Here is a 23551-nt window from a genome sequence, read left to right on the forward strand (position 1 = left end):
CTTGGGAGTGGGCACAGAAACAGGGGGGTTATTGGAATTCGAGCCATTTTGATTTTCAGAGCTGAACAGATCTCTCTTTAATTCCTTTACTAGTTTTGGGGTGTTTTTTTAATGAGTTTAATGGGAAATTAACAAAGAGGAGTTTTAACTTCATCAATATATTTCTTCCCTTTTAAAATCAATATTTGCCAAGCTTAAGTATTTGAGCATCACTATCAGGAATGATTGGCAAAAGCCACTGGAATTGTATAAAGCAGAGACAGACAGTGACCTCAGCTCCTTGCCTTGAACCCTCAGGAAGGAACTGTGAAACCCAGCAAGGAACAGATGTCTCTCATATCAGAGTTCTCTTCCCAGATTTTATAGCTCAGGCCAGTTGTTTCATGCACCTGGGGCTAATTTTCTCCTCTATTATCTGTATATCAGTTAGGACTTCCCTGGTTCCAGCTCCCCTCCTTAGGCCAAAAGGGCTGCCAACAGTTCTTTGAGCTTCCTGTTTCTTTGACACTATTGACAGTGAGGACACACCCTTTCTTCCCCCATCATGAAACATAGTTCCTGCTTGGCTCTGATTGCATGTTGATTGGCTTGGGCCTGCTTTCTCTCCATCACGGTGGTAAGAGAGTGAGATTAAATTGACTTGCTTATGCCCATCAAGGACCACCCCAGTAAGCAGGGGCCAGGTCCAATCCCACCCAAATGGTGAGAGAGGGTAGAATGGATGCTGGAGGGGTCATGCAGGTCATGGCAAATGAACATCAAAGTCATAAGATTAAGAGGGTATATCAACAAGGAATTATATGCAAAACCATCTCACTGGTGTTTAGGGAGAGCTTAAAAATGTTTAAAAGTAAAACAAACAAACAAACAAACAGAGCCTGGGACAAACCTAAAATCACACACATAAATCACAAAATACCCTGGTGTCAGAGTTCATTAAATTCAACAGAAACGAGGGGCAGCTGACATTCAGATAAATTCTTGGAATCCGTTGTCACTAATGTGGTGTCCCTGCTATAATGTAGTTCCTCTGAATAACTCTTCTGTTCTCCTTGATCTTATGAGAGGTTAAGTTTAAATATTAAAGAGTACACAGTAGGAATATTTGGAATATAATTCTTTCTTTAGGTCTCAAAATCTCTAAAATTACACTGTGGGTATTTTACAGAGACTTATACAAATGGTATCTAATCAAGTTTGGTGATCCCCTAGCACTGGCCTCCCCCGACTCCCTCCAGTGCCCCCTCACCCTTCCCACATTGTCCGCAGTGTTTGGTCCTGACCGGTGTGGGTGGCATTCTTAGCACTGGGCAGTGATTGTGTTGAATCTATCAGCTTAGACTTGTGATGTTTCTGATTCTGGAGTGTGGGCCAGCTTTGCTAGATTTGCCCTCCAAACATGGTGGGTATGGGCAAAACTCTTTTCTGGTTGTCTCCACGTGGTCCAAGCAGTTCTAGGAAGGGCTTGTGGGCTGCCCAGGGACACTCATCTGCTAAGTGTTCTTGTGCTCGGAAGACTGAGGATGACTCATGCCTGAAGCACATTTTCCTGGCGTGTCCACATCCGCTTCCCTGGGGACACAAATAAAACCTCTAGGAGGTTTCAGGACCCTCCATCTACTCCAAAATCTGAGACATGATCCATTGGTTTCAACTGCCAGAACAAGCCCACTCGGTGTAAAACTTATGGCATTGGCTTCTTGCCTGGCTCCTTCCAAGGTGTGACACTACAATGCCCACGTTACACCCACATGTTTTCTGCTCACAAGTATGGCAAATACTATTGCCTTTCTGTAACAGATGACACTCTGATCTGAGGCAGCTCCAGTTATCCACTGTTCCCCAACTCCCAGACCTGCTCCCCGCTACCAGCACCATCTTCTTCTCCAACACTTACCCAAGGCACAGGGAGCCAGAAAAAATAACCCTGGTTCTTGACAAAGCCCGGTGTGGTCTCCCCAACTCTCTCCTTTTGCCATTCTCGGCATGAGGCCATGGTGAGCTGTGTCTCTCCTGCTCTTTTGGGCCTGGCCTCTGGGCACTGTGGAAACCCTCTGCCCAGGCTGTTGGGAGGGTCTCTGGGCTGCCCAGGCTCTTGGGAGGGTCTCTGGGCTGAGGCTCAACTGCGAGCAGGGCAGGATCTGAACTCACCTCCACTCTCCTCCCCTTCTCCGCAGATCCGGGTGGATGGGCCCAGGGGCAATGCCCTCCAGTACGAGACCATGCAGGTGGTAGAGCCTGGCCCTGTGCTCCGAGATATGGCCTTCTCCAAGGATCACGAGCAGCTCTACATCATGTCAGAAAGGCAGGTAAGGCTCTCTGAGATGTCAGACATTTGTCTTGCAGCTAAGTACTAGCCTGTGGCGCAGCGGAAACCTACAGGAGACCAGCTCCAGAGAGGGTATTTCATTTACGGCTCAGTGTGTGTTCTTTTGGTTATGCTGCCTGGGGACTGAGGCTGAGTGCACTGAAATATTTTAAATATCAAAATATTTGTGAGTCTAGAACAAATCCACTAACTTCAAAATGATGGGCGTATAGGTCCTGAGTTAACATTTACTCTCTCCTGAAGACACATGGTGCAGATGCCCAAGTGTTTTGTCCGTATGTCCCTGCACAATGTACACTCTTCTACCAAGGTCACCTTCCTGAACCCTGGAGGCCTATGGTGGGCAAGGGCTTGTTTCCTAAAAATCCTAGTTGCAGAAATATCATGGAAAAGCCAGGTGGAAGGAGATTCAGAAAATAAGAACATGTGTCCTAAGCCTAGGGGACCTCCAGCAACTTCCATAAAGCCAAACCAGGCAGAACAAATATGGTGCCGGGATTACTGTTAGCTGATACTGAATTGGAAGGAGCAAAATTGGTTTTGCTTCTGGAACTCAGCTAGAACTAAGTCCTTCAAGGGTTCTTGACCTCACACCAGGACCCTGTCTATAGCAGGCAAAGGAATAAATACCACCTTGGAAATTCCATGCATTTAAGAGTGTTTCCTGGAGTACCCTAAGTCACTGCCCAGTGTTTCACCCCACAGGACACATCCACCCCAGTGTGGATTGGCACTGCCATACCTCTCCCATCTTTGTGAAGGATGGGTCATTCCCAGGAGCTGTCTGTCCCTCCAGCCCATGAATATGTATGTGGATTCAGCCATGAAGGGCAGAATCCCGCTCTCTTCATCTTCATTAGTGTGGCCTGAACTCCCCAGAGGCCTGTGCTCACAGAGTCTGGATTGTTCCTCCTGCCCCCTCTCTGTGTAGTGAGGGAGATAAATACCACATTATGCCACCCACAGGGTTGGTGCATTATGCCTTGGCAGCCCACAGCAGCTCCACCCTCCCCAAGAGCTCGATGACATCTTCTCTTGGTGTGGGACTCCCCGTTCAGCCACAGTGGGACCCATTGTGGTGCCCTGGTTGAAGCTGCCATGCCTTGGAAATGGCCTGATACAGGCCGAGAGGGAAGCATTTTGCCCCAGGAGTCAGGACTGGGTATGAGGCTGCTCCTTTGCTTTCACCTCTCGCTGTCTTTCAATGGGGCCCCCACTCCCCACTCCCTGCCTACTTCCAAGCCCTAGACACAGAGGGTAAGAAGCTTTCCTGGATGGAATGAATCTTTTGGAGAAAGCCTAAGATCTCCATAAGGCATTGAATATTTCAGGATTTCTTGCCTGACCTGAAAGGCAGCGTTTTTGAACCCAAAGATGGGTTCAAAAACCCATCTTTGACATCCAAAGATGTAACATATAAGCTATGTGGAGCCCCTTCTGAAAACTGAGATAAGATTCTGAGCTCCTTGTCTTCGGCCGTTTCTCTGCCCTGAGAGTGTGGTCAGTGGTTAGAACCCATTCAGGCCTGGCGATGAGGCATGCTGGGCGCTCTGGGCTGTTGGAAAGGAAAGGGAGGCAGGAGTGGGTAGGGCCAGGGCATTCCTCCATTCTGGGGCTGCTCCTCACAGAGATGGAGGGCTGCCTGTCACCCAAACCACAATCCCAAGGCCCTCGACTCTTGGGCCAACATGGGCATCCAGTGGGTCCGCAGATTCATTGGGGGGAGTGGTAGTGCCGCTCAATGGTTAATTACACAGGCCTTGGTATCAGAACACCTGAGTATGCACCTTGGCTTTATCATTTACTAAGCATGATCTCAGGTAACTTCCTTAAACTCTTAAAGACTCAGTGTTCTCAACTATCACATGGAAGTGATAGTAATCTAGAGTGTTATTCCAAGGATCAAATGATATGATGCATGTAATAAGCATAAACTACGCCTGGCACAGAGTAAAGGCTTGATAAGTGGAGGCTCTTACTCTTACGATATTGCAACAGAAGTGTCTGGGAATTGGCCATGTTTGGAGTCAGGCAGGTGGTGACATCAAGATTCTGGGTGATCTGTCAGGTATAAAGTGCAGGAATCCAGGTCAAGGTTCAGGTGGGCAGGGAGCAGAAGAGATCTGGTCCCAGGGAGAGCAAGTCAAGAACCCCCGGCCTGTTTTCCTGGCTGGACACACCACATAGAGCTTGGGCAAGAGCACCTTGGTAAATGTGCTGGAGACGGACCAGCCAGCCCGGGGAGTCAGAACTAATTCCAGCCTCTGTCGCTGTGGGTGGGTGTCAGCCACAGTGGGTCAGCTCCCCGCAGGGCTGAGTCTGTAGACTAAGGGTACATGCCCAGCAATGCTGTCTGCTCTGCTGGAAGGCACTTCCCTTTCTCATCTGGCTAATTTTACCTTGTGTTTCAAAACTTAGCTCTGCTGTCACATTCTCCAATGAGTGACTCCTGACTTGTGGTCAGACACCTCTGTGTTAGCTCTTCTTAGACTGGATTGTGATGATGGCTTCCATGTCTTTCCTCCCTAACAGACTCTGTAGGGCAGCTTGAGGGCAGCCCTATGTTTTCTTTGTCTGCCTAAACCTTAACCAATAGGCCCTTGATAAACATTTGATGAACGGATAAATGAATGATTGAATCCCCAGTGTCTTTATTGAACCATAATTGGAAAAGAGAGGGACTGATACAAATAATTTATTGCCCTATCCTGAACTATTTTTTGCTTTGCATTTTTATTTAAATAAACTTACTGTTTAAACTTAAATAACCTACTTTAACCATCTCTTTAACAGTAACGTGCTAGTCATATAGTATAATACACCAAACTGTGAAATTGTAATTTATAATAAGAAAAACATACTGGTCTTCATCCACATTCCTGGCACAGAGCTACCAAAACCCTTGGAACTTCCTGAATGACAAGAGCAATGGGAACATCTTTTGTCATAATATTTGGTATCTTGTCCTCAGTTTCTAAAATCTCTTCAGAGACATCAAGGTGAAATGTATGTCTTGTTACTCCTAGCGAGCTCCTTTCAACTATAGCTGAGTTTATGGTTGAGGTGATTTTTGGAAAGCCCTAAAGATGGGGGGCCGGTTGCCAGGGGAGCCAGTCATGTGATTAGAGAGTGGAAGGGGTAAGGACTGTGAAAATGATAGAGACAGAGAACGGAGTGTGGTACATGTGAGGGTGCATGTCTGTTGCTGCCTGTGTGCCTCCATCAGCCCTTTTCTCACTTTGCACATGTCTATGTGTTTGTATATGGTGAATATTTACAACTCTAGTGCTCCCAAGGGAATGTCTATACACACTGACACACTGTGATAAAAACCTGCCAAACCGACTGGAGGGGAGGGAGAGGAAATGTCAGCCAGTGAGCAGATAAGTGAGGAGCTGAGGTGGCCAAGCCAAGCCGGGGTGTCCTCAGGTGCCCTGGAGTGACAGCCCCCTACCGGGGGAGAAGCTATCCCCCACGCAAGGGACAGCTCTTCTTTGATAGGCCCCAGAGCAAGGGGCAGATTCCCAGTAAATTTCTGCCTCTCTGCCATCCCATACACCAGCTCTCTTCTGCCTGAGAGCCAGAGGCCTCAAACACATGTTTCTGCTTTTGATACACACTTTCAGTTGTGCCTGGTCCAAAGTCGACTTTCATGGTGTTCTTTGTTTTCCTGACTGTGGTTGACAGAGGGTCTGCTTCCAGGTGCCTGGGACACTCACAGCCTGTCCCTCCTGAGCTGGTGGCACTCAAAGCCCAGCTGTGATCCAGGATACAGATGCCTGCAGGGGCTGAGGAGGTGGGGCTGGGAGTTGGTCCACCTGCTGGTCAGAAGACAGGGCCGGGTGGGCAGAGCTGCTTGGCTCCTTCTGATGCAGGAGTTCCGGGGTTCTGGGAACCCTAAGGTGCATACCCCACTGTGGATTCTTGGCTTCACACAGGAAAGAATTCAAATGCAAGCCAGCAAAGTTTAAAGTGAAAGAGTTTATTAGTGAAGCAGTGAGACAGAGAGTGGGCTACTCCACGGGCAGAGCAGCCCTCCCTAGTGGGATTTGCTTCCTTTATTGAGGCTCATTTAATCCAGGGGTAGGGCACTCAGTAAGGGGAGGGATATTCAGGATTTGTCTGGGAAAAGGGTGGAGACTTCTTGGAGGAGCACCAGTGGCCAGTGGTGTCCTCATATGGGCCTTCTGTTTCCAACCCTGGCAGCACGGGGTGTGTCGTTTAGAATGCTAATGTATTACAATGAGCGAATAATGAGGCTAGAGGTCACTGCAAGGTGAAATTAGTCTCCATGTTGGATCGAGCTGGTCTTCTGCGGGTTCTAAACTGTAAATCTGTCGGGGGTTGGTCTTACTATCTCCTTGATAGTCCTGATAACCCATATTGATTACAGCCATTTATCCACATACCCTGTCTCACTTCCGACATAATCCAGTAGTGAAGTAAGGAGGGCCACCTTGCTTTATAAAGTGTTACCCAGGCCTGATGCATTTATTCACTCGACAAATACTCACTAAGTACTTACTATGTGCCAAGTGCTAGTAGAGGCATTGGGGAAACAACAGTGAAGAAACAGATAAATATCCCTGACTTTAGGAGCTTGCAGTTTTAGCAAGAGGAAGCAGCTGAGGAGCAGTCACCGTACTAGAGAAATTATATAGTTGGTTAGCAGGTGACAAGTGCTATGGAACGAGGAAGTGGAATGGCGGGCAGTGGGATCCTGGAGGCTGCAATTTAAATGGAGCAGTCACCAAAGGCTTCCCAGAGAAGCTACGGGGAGCCTGATAGGGGCCTCTACCCCCTCCCTGTTCCTTGTGTTTCTTTTCAAGCTCTCTGCTTGGGGTTGTGAGATTGAGAGGATGGTGGAGCCTGTGTGGTGGGAGGGAACTGGTGAGAGGGTGCTTTGTGATTGTGATTTTTCCCACATCGAGAGTTTCAGAGGGAGTTCAGTTCAAGGGGAAGGTGGTACTGTGGTCCAGGGCAGGCTCACTTCATTTGGGGTTTGGACTCCTCACTAGATGGTGCCTCTGCTGGATCCCCTGTGCGATGAAGGGGATGTGGCTGTTTCATGTGCCTAAGTGTCCCTCCCATCCAAGCCTGCCTCTCAGGGTGTCCTGAGGATCTCAGGGGTTGGCTGACATTGTTCTCATAGGAGATGCAGTTGTGGAGACAGCTTCTGCAGCCGGAGGTGATGGGCTCCAGTGAGAATGATGCTGATTCTACTGGCGCTGGTTCCCCGGGCACGTCTCCCTGAGTTGTTTGTGGTGACACAGCCGTCTCTCCGTCGCTCTGCCTGCCCCTGAAGGGGACCGAGCTGTACATTCCAGTTTGTGTTTGGATGGCTGACACTGTGACAAGCCCATTTGGATGCTGGCTCCTGGCACCCAGACCGGGCTGTTTCTGATAGCTCCTGGGAGAAGGACACTAAATGCAGGCCTGGAGTGAGTGACAGGAAGTGGAGCCACCCAGGCAGTTACCAAAAGAGAAAGGCTGGCGCAGGTTTCACCCAGTTCCACTCAGGGGGTCACCTTCCCACTTGTCCGGAGCTGATCCCGAAGGTTCTAGCATGTCATGACTAAGATGTCCTCACTGCTCACCTCCCTCTCAGTGAAGGCAGACGTCTCCATGGTACCATCTCAAAACGGGAGGAAACCGGGCAGGGGGATGGCTTCCTGCTCCGGTTTCTTATACTCATTGGGGCTGGCAGCCTAGACTCCCCATTGCACCACAAATCCCTTGGAACTGGAAAAGCCCTTGAGGCTTATCATGTCCAACTCTCTCCTGTGTCCTTTCTGCCCTGTGATTGGTGATCAGTCTGAAGCCCAGAGAAGCCAATGGCATGTCTGAAGTCACACAGCAGGTTGGGAGAGGAGCTGAGTTAGAATGCAGCTTAGCAACGACTGCAGTGTCTTCTCCAGCCCCTCTTGCAACGAGGAACTTGGAGCTTTTTGTGGGACAACAGACTCCCTTATCTCCTAGTCTTCCCAACAGATTCATGTACCCCTTTCCTCAGCCTCCAAAACAGGCCTCAGCAAAGTAAAGGACTTGCTGGAGATGGGGCCGGCTGAATGGGGCACCAGGGCTCAGACAGTAAGGACTCAAATCTGCCCTCATTGCTCTGTGAAGGAGGCTTCTTGGTTTGTTCTTCCTTAGCTCAAGCCTAAGGCAAGTTGGGACAAGAGCCCCTTACAATATCTATTCTGGAGCATCTTGGGGTACAGGGGGCCCCAGACACAGCCAGTCCACCCCACGGAGAGTACGCAGAGAAGCGCTCCCCCATCCTGTCCCTACAGACTCGCTTCTGGTGACCAGCCGCGTAGGCATAAAAGTCTCTAACGTCTGAGTGTGATCAAGTTTAACAGCCTGTCCGAGGAATAAAAGTGACAGTGGCCCGACATTTCTCATAGGCCCGGGGGTGACTGGGATCAGCCATGTGCGGGGAGCAGGGACCACAGGTGTCCGGAACAGCCCGCGAACTCGCCTTTCATCCCGGCCTCTGCCCCCTGCTCTGCCTCCCGAGCTGAGCCACTCGAGCAGCCTGTGCTTCAGTTTCTACATTTGCAAGATGCACGCAGTAATGTCTACCTTTCAGGACTTTAGGATTAAAGTTAATACAGGCAAGGTGCCGGGCACGTAGTAGGTTTTTAGCAAATTGAAGGTTATCGTCATCATTATTATGATTACTAACGCTCTTAGGAAAAGCATTGTTGCTGGGGCAGGGGAGGCCTGGCCACACCACTGGTGGCTAAAGGCTGTTTCAGTTCTGGGTGCCAGCTCCCCCAGATTCCCTGGCCCCCCCAACGGTTCCGAAGCCCCTCAGAGAATATTAAGGCCCTGTGCTCCCTTCGCACCGATTAACCACCCTCATGGCAACTGAGGGGCCCGCAGCCTGGGGTCTCCCTCCCCAATCAGACCCGTGCGGCCTCTGCAGAGCTTCATGGAGCTTTCTTTGTAACTACTTCTGACCTGGGGGAGGAATTTTAGTTCGTTTGTGCCCAGCTCCACAGACTCGAGACCATCACAGCACAGACACAGACACAGACACACACACACACACACACACACACACACGTAGATACAGATACAGACACAGACACACACAGACACACACAGACACAGACACACAAAGACACACACGCACACACACACAGCTGGGGCAGCCGAAATAGCTTCTGGCTCCTCGAGTGTCAGGACTGCCCTGGTGGAAGGGGACACAGCCTGTTCCCCTTCTCTCTGCCAGAACAAGAGAAGAACCAGGAGCCTATGAAGGTGGGGCCGGGTGGACGAGGGAGGGGGGAGTGGGAGGAAGGCAGGGGACCTCAGGGCAGGCGACAAGGGGAGAGCCCGGCAGCTCTCCCATCCTGAGCTCCATTAAGCATCTGTCTCCGGCAATGGCCTGACAGCCAGATCAGCTCCTCACTCAGTGCCAGCGTCTTCATACTTTCGGGGCACTTGAAGTACCATTTTTAAGACAACTACCTGCAATAGTCCACTTAACAGCACACAAGGGGAAAGCAGGACAGAGCCTGGGCCTCACCCCCTTTCAGTCCACTTTACCCCCCACGTGTGCTTATTAAGGGTCCACTGTGTGCCCAGCGCAGGGCTAGGCACCATGCAGAACAGAGATGAGAGAAGGAAGGCCTGTTCTGGAAGCTCTGTAGGGGTGAGGTGGGGACACACTCCAGCTTGCGGGGCACTGAAAAGAAAGTCATCCACTGTGGAGGTCACCCTGGAACCCAGCTTCCTTGCAGAGTTAGGGCTCGGGGAGGAAAATGATGTCAGCTTGAGAGGCTGGAGCTCCAGGGATGTTTCCTAAGACAATCCTCAATTCTGTGAGCATCTCTTGGCCCCCCACCATGGGTGTGATGACAGAAGCTGACCCACACACCCCGACCCTCTCCCCTGGAGGCTGGGGCCAGCATCTGAATGGAAGTGGCTAAGTCCCTGAGAATGGACTTGTGCTTAAGTTCTGCTGGAAGAGAGGCTGGAAGTATTGGACACTTGAGTAAATTGTGAACTCAGTTTGACTACTGATGAGACATTTTCAAAAGAAAACAGATGCGTGTTAATCTGTGCCACTGCACAAGATGACTAGTTGGCATTAATGATGTCACTTGACATTACCAAATGCAATACAGGTATAAAAGGAAAAATTACAAATGGCAGAACTATATCTGATCTGAGTCTCTTAAGTGCATTCAAATATTATCCACAGACAATGGAGACATGAACTTGACACTGACTCAGAGATGATGCGATCATTTCAAGGGAATGTGTAATGGTTGAGGGGGAGGCTATCTGGATGTATTTACTTAAAGAAAGTTGTGCAAAACCATGAAGGAATGGAGAAACAGATTGGAAATAGTTATATTCTCCCAAAAAGGGTTCAGGGCTGGTGCAGAAAGCTACCCAGTTACCTGCTGGGTGACCTGAAGGTGGTTCGGGAACCCCCAGCCCTGCCTTCTGGTCCCGGCTCTGTGACTTTCTATCTACATGACCTTGGGCAAGATATTTAACCTCTGGGTACTTGAGTTTCCTCAACAGTAACATGGGGATGTGGTTACAATGAGTAAATTAGAACACATAAAAATTTTAATGCCGTGCCTGGTGCGGAATGGGGTTCAATAAATCTTAGCTTTCATCTTTACTATGCTCAATATACTGGACTATTAGAAGAGTGTCCATACTTTACTGAAAAAGATTTACCTGTAATATTTTTACTTCCATCATTTATAAACTCACTCCTGTCTCCTGCAGGACACGTCAAGCCCCTGGTTTCTGGTGCTTAGAGTGACCGAGAGCAGACCAGGTGGCATCCATCAGCCACGCTTCCCATTGAGCCTGAACACAAGGGTGCTGAGGGTCCCCTGGCTGTGCCAGTGGACTGTTTGTGCTCAACTTGCTTCCTTGAGACACTCCCTTTGGGTTAGACACCACTAACCCTGAGGTTACCTTCAGGGTAAGAGAAGAGGCCCTTATCCCCTGAAGCCACCTTTAATCCACAAGACTTTGTGGTCAGTGCTCACTCTCATTAGGATGAGGGCATCTCAGGACACGAGCAGTGCACACATGAGTATGACGTGGAAATAAGATCTCCCACTGTCCCTCCTGGGTACTGTGTTAGGCATCGGTTAGTTCAGGTGCTAAGTGGTGCTCAGAATGATCAGATGGGGCAAGAGAAGAAACTATTAGAACTTCTCTTTTTTTCTATTTAAAACAAAATATTAGGCTTTACTTATATTTAATATAGAGTTGATACTGGATACTGTTTCCTTGCCTTGGTAGCTATGCCAGCCATTCATGTGTAAGGATGGACAGAGGGACGTGGGAGGCCGCATCGCTGAGTGGTAGGCACTGGGTTCTTACTGACTGATCCAGTTTTAGTAGTGGGCCACACGCCTGTGACCTGTGTGTGACAGATACTAGCAATATTGTGAAATCTTTACAATACTGGCCATCGGATGGGAGTGCTTATGAAAGTTTTTGTGCAGCATGGGGGTTTGCTGGTTATGGAAGCATAATTAAACAATTTTCTTTTTTAAAAAGCCAAAATGTTCCACATTTGCTGACCTTTTCAGTTCTAACAAGCAGCTGTCAAAAGTCTGCCTCTTTGTTGATAACTTTGAAAAATTAGCCACTCCTGAACCCTCAGTATAAAGGCAGTGCGTTGACAGTGAGTTAGAAAGTAACTACTTTTAGAAAAATATTGTGGTATGGAGAGGTCCTTTTGGAAGGAAAGAAAAAAAAGATGTTTGGAAATAGTTTCATCTTTATGGGCTTTTGTTGTTGATATGACGAAGTGTGACACTTGCATAACTCATACCTAAAATCTTAAAAAACTTGAAAACAGAATTTTCTACTTGCCTAAAAATCTTCCAAATGAAGAATTTCAGAGAGTTTTGACCCATTTGCTAAAAAATATAAAAATTTAGCACCTTCCATTAGTTGAAAGAACAGCTGATTGACATCAGAGAAGATGGAAATCTACTAGCTGAATTTCAACAACAATCTTTGCATAATTGGTGCATGAGACCAAAAAGAGTATCATGATTTCCTGAGCAGAGCCAACAGTGCATTTTTGCATCTCTGTGTCTGTGTGAGCTGTCTTTTCCTGTTAAGACAGCCATTAAAGCCAAGTACTGAAATAAATTGAACCCTAGACCTCAGAACCTCATATCACTAAGTGCTAAATATTTTTTAAAATAATGAAGCCAATCCTAACACATCAGTCTCGCTATGATTAATAATCTTCTTGGTGATAGCAAAACATTTTGTATCATTCAATAAATAAAATAAAATAATGCTGTTTTATCTCACTTCATTAATTCCTAATTTCACGTATATTTTACAATGCAAAGATGTTAATAAGTAGAACATATATATTTATTTTTTATAAACACTTAGATGTTTTGTAGGTTCATGCTGAAATTGTGTGTGTTTTTAACCGCACGGTGTGCAGTCGAAATTCTTTAGAAACTCACTGGCCATTGGACTGTGTTAACTAGCAGTGGCTTCACATGTTACTCTCATCTCAATCTCTGATTTGCACTTTCCTGCTACCTTCTGCAACTACCTCCCTTGTACCCAATTGTTTGTTGTTTCGACCCAGGTCGGCAGTCTCCAGAGCCCACTGTGTGCCTGTGTGTGGGTGTGGGAGGAGACAGTGTGGTCAATTTCTTGATTTCTGGGGAATTTACCCAATGCCTTCTAGATCTTTCTGGGGCCCAGGTCCCTGGGCAGCAGACAGAAAATTTTTCCTCTGGGAGCTACCATAGTGACTGGAGGCGATCCTGGCGGGTAAGAAAATCTTCAGACAAGCAGATAGCATCGTGATGGCTATGGCCACTCAAGCTGGCAGGGACAGATCTTGTATGAACGTGGCCAGAATGCCCGTGGAGCTCAAGAACAGTTACTCAGACATAACTCTGTCAGGCCAGAGTGAGCCTTTTCCAGTGATGGCTCCTGTTTCCTAATCTTTTCTCCATTGTCTCATCTAATTCCCACTCTTTTCTTACTCCTATTTTTGGCCTTCCTCCCACCTCCCTCCCTACGCCTACCTCAATCTCTTCCTTCAATCCTCTTGACACTCGCATCCCACTTCCCCAGTGAGGTCAGGCCAGTGTTTTTCAAACTGTCGGTCATGACACATTAGTGCGTTGAGAAATCAATTTAGTGGGTCACGAAATCAATTTAAAGGGTCATGCCCAGAATTTTTTTTTTAATGGCATAGAATAAAATCGAGTAGAACACTGTCCATCAAGCATAGTAAGGATCGGTACTATTTGTGAAACTATATGTGTGCTCCCTGGGTTGCAGTGTGGAACACACCTCTTCCATGAGTCACGGTCAGATGAAAGCCACTGGTCTTGGGGCTAACATGTTGCACACACACTGGCATAGGTTGACTTCAGCTTTGTGCGTCCAACTCATATTTCAAGCATTGCTAATGACATTACCTGACCCCCCACTAGTTTTTATTCAAACGATTTCTCAATTTCAATCATTTGTCTTCAACAGCTACCTGTTGAGAGTCTAGGGTGACAGCTGTGGGTGGTGGATAGGCGTGGCCACGGAGCAAGGCTCACTGGAACCAAGTCCTTCACTTGTGAGATCTTGACTTCGAGTCTCAGTTTTCTCATGTATGGACCAGGCCAGTGCTTTCCAACCTACTATTTTGTGAAAGCACACATGGAAAATGAATGTATTTTTACAGCTCACTGGGGTGTTAGAGGTCTCCTCATGGCCAGAGGGGACCAGGTTTGGGGGACACTGTCCACTCCAGGCATTTCCTAGCTTCCCTAAGGGCTGAAAGAATCTAATGGTAGCACAGGCCCTAGCCAGGTGGCTCAGTTGGTTGGAGTGTCATCCTGTACACCAAAAGGCTGTGAGTTCCATCCCCAGTCAGGGCGCATACACGAGGCAACCGATCCATGTTTCTCCCATTAATGTTTCTCTCTCTCTCTCTAAAATCAATAAAAACATATCCCTGGGTGAGGATTTTTTTAAATGGTAGCACACGAATGGCTCATCCATTGCTTCACAGAATGGCACCACTCACCAGAGTGGGAAGCACGGCCCAGATGACCACAATATACAACTAGGCCTAGAATCTTTATTCCTGCAACTCTGTGTGTGGGTCCCCATGCTTAGAACATATAAAAACGCACAAGACATCTCTGCCCTCTAGGAGCCTCCCATTTAGTGGTTGTGCTCACCCCCTGCAGTTTGCAGGAAATGCTTCGTGGTACAGACTCAGCTGAGTCACGATCAGCCTTCTTTTGCAGTGGCCTCTCCTTGCCTGGAGCCCTGACACTTGAAAGTTTCTTTTCTCCCTGTGGGAACTGAATACACCCCAGAACTGCCTTGCAATCTTGCTATTTCTTTATAGACATAAACCTAAGGCAAGTCAAGATGAGAGGGACAGACTCCAATGGCTCTCCAAATGCCAAGTCCTGCTGCATTCACCGTGTGCACCGGAGGGAATGAAACTAATTACTGCCTTCTTAAAGAGCTGAGCAAGGGTGGATCCGCCCTTGAAAGTGGCCAGCGCAAACGCTTCTTGCAAACCAGCCTCTCTGCTAGAGCCTTTGCTGCCCGAGGACCCCTGCCTCGGGCCATTAGCGAAGAGGCTGGTCATTATGAACTAGTTGGCATTGACTGATGACGCTAGGCTTTTTTTTTTTTTTTTTTGCTGTGCATGGGCTGTTGGCGGGTGCTTAGTTGACCCCTGGAATTTGGAGTTTATTCTGCCATGAAAACAAAGAAATAAATTAGAGGAATGAGCAGAAGTCCCCATGGTTAGGCACATTGGTTAAAGACAGCTCAACAGCTTCTGCCAACCCCCTCCCCAAGGCCGCACCCACCAAAAGAATCCCATCTCGCTGAGCACTCCAGATTCCTGGCTCTGCTCCCTCCAAACCAGGAGAGAGGTCCCCAACCCACCCCCAGGCCCACTCTGGAACCTGACACTACCGAAAGAGACGGTGTCTGTGTAACATCTGCACGCTGGAAAAGGTTCAGAAGTTTCATTCTTATGTAAGGGACCCACTCTAGAAAATGTGCTTGTATGATAGATTTGTGTTATGAGTGAGAGCCACAGGGATCTTTCTGCATACACAGTAACTCTTTTAACTGTTATTTACTTTGTCGGGTCATATTTGCTTTTTTTAAAAAGTGAGATGCCCTTGTTATCAAATGATATCCTTTCAACTCAATTCAACAAGCACATATGGTTGACCTACTAGAAGGGTTGGCCAACTATCGTCCACACCTGGGAGACTGCCTGTTTTTGTAAATAAAGTTTTATTGGAACCTGGTTGTGCCCACTCATTTACATATCATCTGTGGCTGCTTTTACCACAATAGCAGGATTGAGTAGTCGAGACAGACCATATGGCCTCTGCAAACCAACATATAAACTCTCTGGCCTTTTATAGACAACAGTGTTGTTTCCCCTGACCTACTATGTGTTCAACCTCAAGGTCAGGGGACAAAGGAGTGGGTACAAAAGAAGTCTGGCAGGGTCCTTGCCCTTGGGGAGGTTAGTTACAAGTTCCTGGGTGAGAAGGGTCTTAAACACATAAAGCATAAACCGGCAACAGTTTCTGGGTTTGAGCACAGCCACCTGGGAGGTGTCCTCACCCCTGGGCCTCTGCATCCGCCCTGTCCTAGGACTCATCTCACCAGGGACATCATGTGCAGGCTTCAAAGCCTACTTCCACTCTGTCACCCTCACCCAGGCCCCCGACTGTCTCTGCAGCCCTAGGGGACCTTGTGGCGATTTGTGCCATGCAGATGGTCAGTAAGTTTGGTGCATGTAAATGAATCCTCACAATGATCTGGGGAAGATGGGAGAAGCCTATTTGAAATGGCCTTCTCTCTACCAATTTTTTAAAAAATCCCTTATGGAGCTTGGACTAAACTCAGGAGATCCAACTCCCTACATGTCACCTCAGGCCAGGACCTTGGCTTGGCTTTAAACCAAGTTCCAAGGGTCTCCCAAATAATTAAACCATTTTGGTAATTGACTTCTATGCAAGTCACTCTTTCTAGAGAGTGTCTGCACATTCGGGTCACACGAAGGGGAGAAGCGGGCCGAATACCTTACTCCTCTCCTGCTTTCCCTCTAAAATCTCCTAAATCCCACCACAGAGCACAAGGAAATTTTTAAAAAGTCAAGATGAGAACAATAATTTTATGTGACAAGATTATTTATATGGCTGTTCTCCCTGTGATAAATCCATCCAGGGACTCAGCACCTCCTCCAGATGCCAATTCATAAATCAGGGAATGCTATTACCCACTGGCCATAAAAAGAGAGCCCGCCCCTACTCAGAGCGCTCATTTCAGAAGTGGCTGCCCCATTTCAGGGCAGAAATGAGTACAGGAAATCCACCTGGCTGTCCAGAGGGAGGAGAAATGTCTTTCACTTGATAAATAATCAGCCTTTCCTTCCTCTCAATCCTTTCCCCCTAGATATATATAGAATTGACGGCACAGATATATGCCACCTCGCAGAGTAATAATAACAGAGCTAACTATATTGCAGCGGGGCAAAGGGCAAGAGTGAGCATGGTGAGAGGCCTGCAGCTTTCCTGGGGAACCTTTTGTATTAGTTTAAATGTAGTTCATGAATCAACAGCTTAGAGACAGGTGAGTGAGAATCTTCCTTCCTGGGCATCCCTCCTACAAACACCCACCAAGGACAGGCAGAGAACCAAGGAAAAGGGTTGGGAAGGAGGGAGCCACTGCACAGAAGACTGGAGGGAGCAGGTGGACGCCACGGGGTTGGTTTGTGGTTCCTCCGGTGTGATCGTATGTTTCGTTTTTATCTCAGGGGGTATGTGTTGAAATGGGAAGGGGGTATAAAGAAAGTTAAAGAACAGGGGAGAAAGGAGGAGAGAGGAGGAGAGGCAAGGTGGCAGGAAAGCTCATCCAGGGGGTGTGTGGCCATAACCACTTGACAAAGAGACAAGATACAGCGGGAGACAAAGCCCACGATGCCCACACTCACACTCTAGAGGTGAAGGCGCTAGACAATAAAAAAGTCAGCAAATAAATAGCCAAGATGACTTCTTCCAGCCATAAATGCTCTAATTGAGATAAAGTGGAGTCACACGATAGAGGGAAGCTGAAAACAGCGATGGGGGAGGCAGGTTTAGGGTGGGTGGCCCAGGAAGCTCTTTCTGAATTGAGGACATGTGAGCGGGCCGTCGAATATCTATGAGGAGACCATTCTAGAAGGAGGAAACGGCGAGTGTACAGGCCCTTGAAGCAGGACCCAGTTGGTATATTCAAATAACAGAAAGACAGTCACCAACCATAAGGAAAGAAGTGAGGAGCAAAGGGGGGCCCACGCTAATGTGCAGGTGACCACTTTGGGAATCTGCCAGTGCTGGGGCAGTGCTAGCCCCAGGTGTCGGTGACTAATTTTCTATACAATTCACCCAGTATTGTAATAGTCAGGGAGTTTTGCAAAGAAAAGAGAGGCCCCTTCCACCTTTGTTTGCTGCCTGGACCGGCCTTCGCTTGAGCATCTTAGTCCAATAGCACCCCAAATACAAGAACGAGAGATGCTCCCTCAGAAAACAGCAATAACGAGAGCTAATAGCTGCTGACGGCTTCATGTTATCCTGGCAGAGTTCGAGGGGGTGCTTTGTGTTTTGCCAGCTTTATTGGGGTATAATTAACATGCAGTCACTAAGTTTAAGTAGAGTTTTATGGTAGTGATGAAATAGTGCTGTATCCTGATTGTAGTGGTGGTTACATGAATCTACACGTGATAAAATGACATAGAACTATATACACACTTTATAACAACGTCAGTTTCTTGGTTTTGATATTAGTTTTGTAAGATGTAACCACTGGGGACAACTGGGTGAAAGGTACATGGGACCTCTCCGTAGTATCTGTGCAGCTTCTCAGGAATCCACAACTATTTCAATATAAAATGTTTTTCTTAAGTGAAAATCAAAATTTTAAAATGTAGAAGGAAAGCAAGAAAATGTTTAAAATGGCAATGCAATAATAATTGTTGCCGAAAAGATCCACTATTGGGTAAAAAAGTTAGTGGGCAAAAGTTAGAGATGAGACAAGGTGGTTGCATAGTGTCAAACTGTTTCCTCCAGGGTATTTATTAACTGGACATGGGAAAATAGTAACTTTACAGTGGAGAAACCACCTTAGCCTGATCAAGATTAACATCATCAATATCATGAACCCCTTGACATGATGCACCGAGGACAAATTGTTGCTTCTGTGACCCTGGAGTAGCCTCTGGGAATCTCAACAGTGGGATGAGCTAGAGGCCCCGCTGTCCTTACATGTAGAATTCCACTGCAGAACATCCATCTATAAACGGAAGACACGCCTTAGCAGTCTACTGGATTCCATAAAAGTGATTACTCCTTAATTAAAATATTTTAAACATATATAACAACCACTTCTTCAGAAAATAAAAGAGAAGCTCTGTTTTCTAATGATAGCCATTTCCTGAATTTATTTTAGCCATGCTACTAAATTTGTACAGGGCCTGGCGTGGCAGACCTAACCGGACATTTCTTCAAGTGTTCAAGAAGTCAGAGAGCCCACCGCGCACACTGTACGGGGTGGAGAAGACGAGGGGCCTCTGCGATGTGAGGTTCTGCAGGTGGGACGCCTAGAATCCAGTTCCTGCCTACAGGCCCCTCCCTGGGCTAAGATCTGAGACCTGTCTCTTCACCTTTTAGATCTTTGTGGTTAGGTACAATCTGGAGTTGCAGAGTCCTGCCCATTTTCTATATAGGGAAAACCAAGCCAGAGTCTCAGAGCAAACCCTGGCTGTGGAGAAGAAACACATGCCCAAGGGGTCCTAGGTCCTGGGTCAGAGCCACAGTCATCAGCTTCCCTGCTGCTAGGTGGTCATCTGCCTTCCCGCTCCTCTTTGCCTCTAAACCTGGATTACCAGGCGGCGTGGCAATACCCCAGCCAAACTCTAAGTGTATATTCTGTTCCTCACCAATATAGCTTTCTATATATCCCAAAACCAAGGCCTCAGGTAAGAAGATAAAATGAGAATTACACATTTGAGTTCAGTCAGCAAAACTGGATGCGATTTCGAAGGCTGGAATAACCTACAATGTTGTGATTCTGGAGACAAAGTGACAAGAGACATGTGTGTGTATGTGTGTGTGTGTGTGTGTGTGCTCGCACATGCTCACTCGCACTTATGTTCAAAAACATAAGGCATGAATTAAAGAATGTCAGGTGTAAACATAGTGTGTTGAATTTCCCCCTAATTCTAAGTCTCAGTGTGTCTCCTTTCAACAATTCCAGGAACACAGACATCACTTGGAGCAGATGATGTCTGCTCCATGAAGGTGTAGACTATGCAGAGATGATATCGCCCCTTCTATACTTTATACAACTTGATTACTTTGTTTGTCACTCCACACAAGCAGATACACTTATTCAATCATTCATTTGCCAAACATTTGATGAGTATCTACCCAGTACTAGAAACGATTCTAGCCAAGAGAGTTATGGAGCTAAATAAAACGCAGCCCTTCTTCAAGGAGTTCATGATGTATTGAAAGTCATCATATAAACACATAAATAACAGTACAAGTTGGGCGTGACCACAGAAGTGACTGCGTTGTAGAGAAGTGTCATGGAGACGGGAGTGAGGAAGGACCAGGAGGAGGCCACGTAGGAGCTGGGCTTCGAGGATGAATTGAAGTTTGCTGAAGGAACCAGTAAAAAGAAAAAAAAAAAGAGGAAGAAATTCTAGGCAGAAAGAACAGCATTGTAAAGTCGAGGAAGACTTTGAGACATTGTGACATCGTAAGGGAAGCTGTAGAAGTTTAATGTTGTTGGAACATAAATTAAGATGGACAGTTGGTGAAGGCTGAAAAGTTAGGCGGGAATGAGACGACACTGCCTCCTGAGTGCCATACTAAAGAAACTTGGGTTTTACTTCATAAACAATAGCAATTGATGTGAAGCAGAGGCGAGACAGCGACCGAATTCAGTGTCCAACAGATCGCTCTGGCGGTGATACAGTAAACAAATTAAAAAATGAGGAGTCCAGAGCTAAGGAGGCCAAGGAAGAAGTTTTGCTGTCACTGTGCCAGGTGCCAGTTTAATTTAATCTTTACAGTGGTGCCACAGAGTAGTTGTTTTTATTTCCATTTTACAGATGGGAAATTGAGGGGTTTATCATGTGCCTCAGGTCACCCAGCTGCTAAGGGGTAAAGCTGTGAGCATAACAGTCTCATCAGAAGTGAGAGCCTGATTTAAGGCCATACAAAGGTATAGGTTTAAGGGATGCTTAGGAGGTTAAACAGACTTAGGGACAATAGCATGTAGGGGAGGCTGAAGGAGATAAAGAAGTGTAAGGTGATTCCTGGGGTTCTCAGCCAGTAGAAATCAGTTGTATGATGCCGTGGACTCATAAGAAATAATACAGGAGGAAAGCCTTTCAAGAGCCTCATATGTTCCCTCCCTTTGTCGCAAGTGTCTTCCACTTGTGCTCTGAGTCCTACCTTCTTCGAACATACAAGGGATTTCTGTCCACATTTTCTATTCTCTATTTCTTCCTGTCATCTGGTTCTTGTATCTCCATTTTCAATCAAACTCAAGTTGTTGTTTTCCTCTGTTTAACTACAGTCCTGTTTCCCTCCTGTACCACCAAATACTTTGAGTTTGTGGTTTACACTTCCTACTTTTATTTCCCGCCCTCCCTCTTTCCTCAACCCTCTGCAACTTGGTTTTTTCCAATGAAACTACTCTCTTAAAAAGGTAGCCTGCGACTGCCTCTTGGCTAAATCCCATGGTCCCTGTTCAGTTCTCATCTTCTTCGGCCTCTGCCTGAGGGTTGCATCCATCATTTCATGGCCGCGATGTTGACCTTCACTTGGCCTCTTCATACATCGCCGAACTCTGATCATCAGAAATCGAACCTAGATTCCTTCACCATTTTAAAAGGAAGTTCAGAAATATATAGGGGTGGGCAAAAGTAGGTTTACAGTTGTTCGTATGGAAAAATATATAATACAAATATATAATACAATGATAAATAATAATACAAAAATAAACATGGTGTTCCATGTTCTCACAACATATACACCTGCTTTTGCCCACCCCCATATTTCCATGTCAAATAGAAACTTCAGCCTATACAAACATTTCTTTATAGCTTTCCCAACTTAAACAACATTCGAGTCCTCACTGTGGGGGCCATTGTCAAGTATGTTTCTTTTTTTTTTTTTTCCAAATTTAACAAGCTTCCTTTTTCCCCTGTGTATTTATGTGATGTCTTTGGTAGCAGCATAAGATTTGATTGTGATGGTCTTGGTTTTAAGACACCAAATTGAGTAACTAGGTGAATCAGTTAAGATGGGATAGTTGGAATCCGATAAGCTTCAAAATTTCAGGGCCTTACTACCTAATATTTTATTATTTGTTTCTTAAAGTTTGCTATGGGTCCAGCAGCTCTCCAGAAAAGATCATTTCCAAATGGGAACTTGGGAATAGAGGCTAACGCTATCTTGCCTCTGAACTTAAACGTGATCTATATTATTGCTGCTGCAGAGGAAAGAGAGAGCTGATGTTTACACGCCGTAAAGGCTTTGGCACAACAGTTGCACATTTCACTTCTACTCACAGCCCACTGGCCAGAATTAGTCACACGGCCCCACATAACTGCAAGGGGGCTGGGAGGCTCAATGCCTATGTGCCTAGGAAGGAAAGAAGAACCAGATATGAGTGAGCACTACTTATTTCTACCACATTAAAAAAGGTCAAAGAATATTTTCCTATAATCCATAAGATTTCACCCTCTAGTAGTGGGGCAAGTACTCCTTAAGCTTGACATTGGTCATGGGTGGTTGAGAAGTAACTCTACTGAGGGCCAGAAAAAAGCATTACTTCAAATGATAAAATGCCGTGGTGCTACATTTCAGCACCGTGACTTGAGGACAGCTCCCCTGCTTTGTGAATGGCTCTGCCTGGATGTCGGGTTTGTCAGCCGTTCTGATTTCCTGAATTTCCATGCAGACAGAGCCATATTCTCAGTCAAATATTGCAGTTAAAACCCTTCTTGCTTTCATTCCTCTATCCCACAGATTTGAGCACCTTCTCTGATGAGCAGGAACAGACCATCAAACGCCACCCTCTCTAAGTGTTTGGTTGGCAAGTCCATCTAAATGTTAAGTGACAACCTCTACTCCCTGCACTTACAAGGCAGCACTGCCTCTCACCCTAATGAAACTGCCAAGTAATTTTGGAACCATGGGGAAAAGTCTGGCTCTAGCCCCCAGGGGACATATTGAATGATTTGTTTCTTGCTGACCTCAATCGGTCTATAATTTCTAGACATTTTAGCCAGCATCTGTGAATCTGTCCCTCTCTCCAGGCTCTTATTTGGAAACCATCCCCATGGTACCTATGACTTAAAGAGTCACAGGCACAGCAATTACTGATGAAAGAAATTCACACGTGGCAGCTCCTCCATATGTGGTATGGAAATTAATAAGCATTTATTTTATGCAGAGTAATAAAAAACAACAACAACCTGTAGGTAGAGATATGTCCTTGTTTCTTTGTATATACATATTTCTTTACACGTAGTATTTTCTCTCCAAATAAGCATTTGGAAGATGAGTTCAGCCCTTAGAAAACCTAGGGGTGAACACAGAGGGTTTCTGAGCATGCTGGCATGCTCAATTATTACTGTCAACCCCTCAGGCACGTTTCTGTATGATTCCCATTAGAGGTGGGGCCCTTATCCCTGACTTCCCACAATGTGCTAAGGGCAGCTCGGGCAACCCCCTGCAGACCTCCCTCTTTGCCTTACTCCTTTCTCTTCTCTCTAGTCATAGAAACATCAAATGTCCTAGCAGTATGTCCCTGTTCATCCAAACCTGGCAGCATCTCGGAGAAAAGGAGAACAAGATGAAACCACTCTCAGAAAAAATATAAAAATAAAAACCACTAAAGGGCCATGTTTTTGGGAGAGGAACAGTTGGCCAAAAAAAAAAAAAAAAAAAAAGCCTTTTTGGCAGGAAAGAAGTGTCAGAGCCACATCGCTAGGTCCACCATTTTTTATTTATACAAAATAATGCAGAGCTGGGCCTGCACCTTCAGATCTTACTGGCTTTTACAGACACACCTAGCCCGTTATCAGAACACAGCCCACATCCGTGGCAGAGATGATGGAGTCGTCCCTTCTGCTCTAGGCATCAA

General features: G+C 46.6%; 1 protein-coding gene across 1 annotated transcript in view; it reads left to right on the forward strand.

Moving 5' to 3' along the window:
• PLXNA4 (plexin A4) overlaps positions 1-23551 on the forward strand; it is a 404508-nt gene that overhangs the window by 253062 nt on the left and 127895 nt on the right. The window contains exon 4 of the mRNA XM_081147021.1: positions 2178-2309. Within this exon, the coding sequence (XP_081003147.1) occupies positions 2178-2309 (132 nt within the window). The remainder of the gene's footprint in view (positions 1-2177; positions 2310-23551) is intronic.

This window comes from Miniopterus schreibersii (genome assembly GCF_964146895.1).
Source record: "Miniopterus schreibersii genome assembly, chromosome: 9".
NCBI lineage: Eukaryota > Metazoa > Chordata > Mammalia > Chiroptera > Miniopteridae > Miniopterus > Miniopterus schreibersii.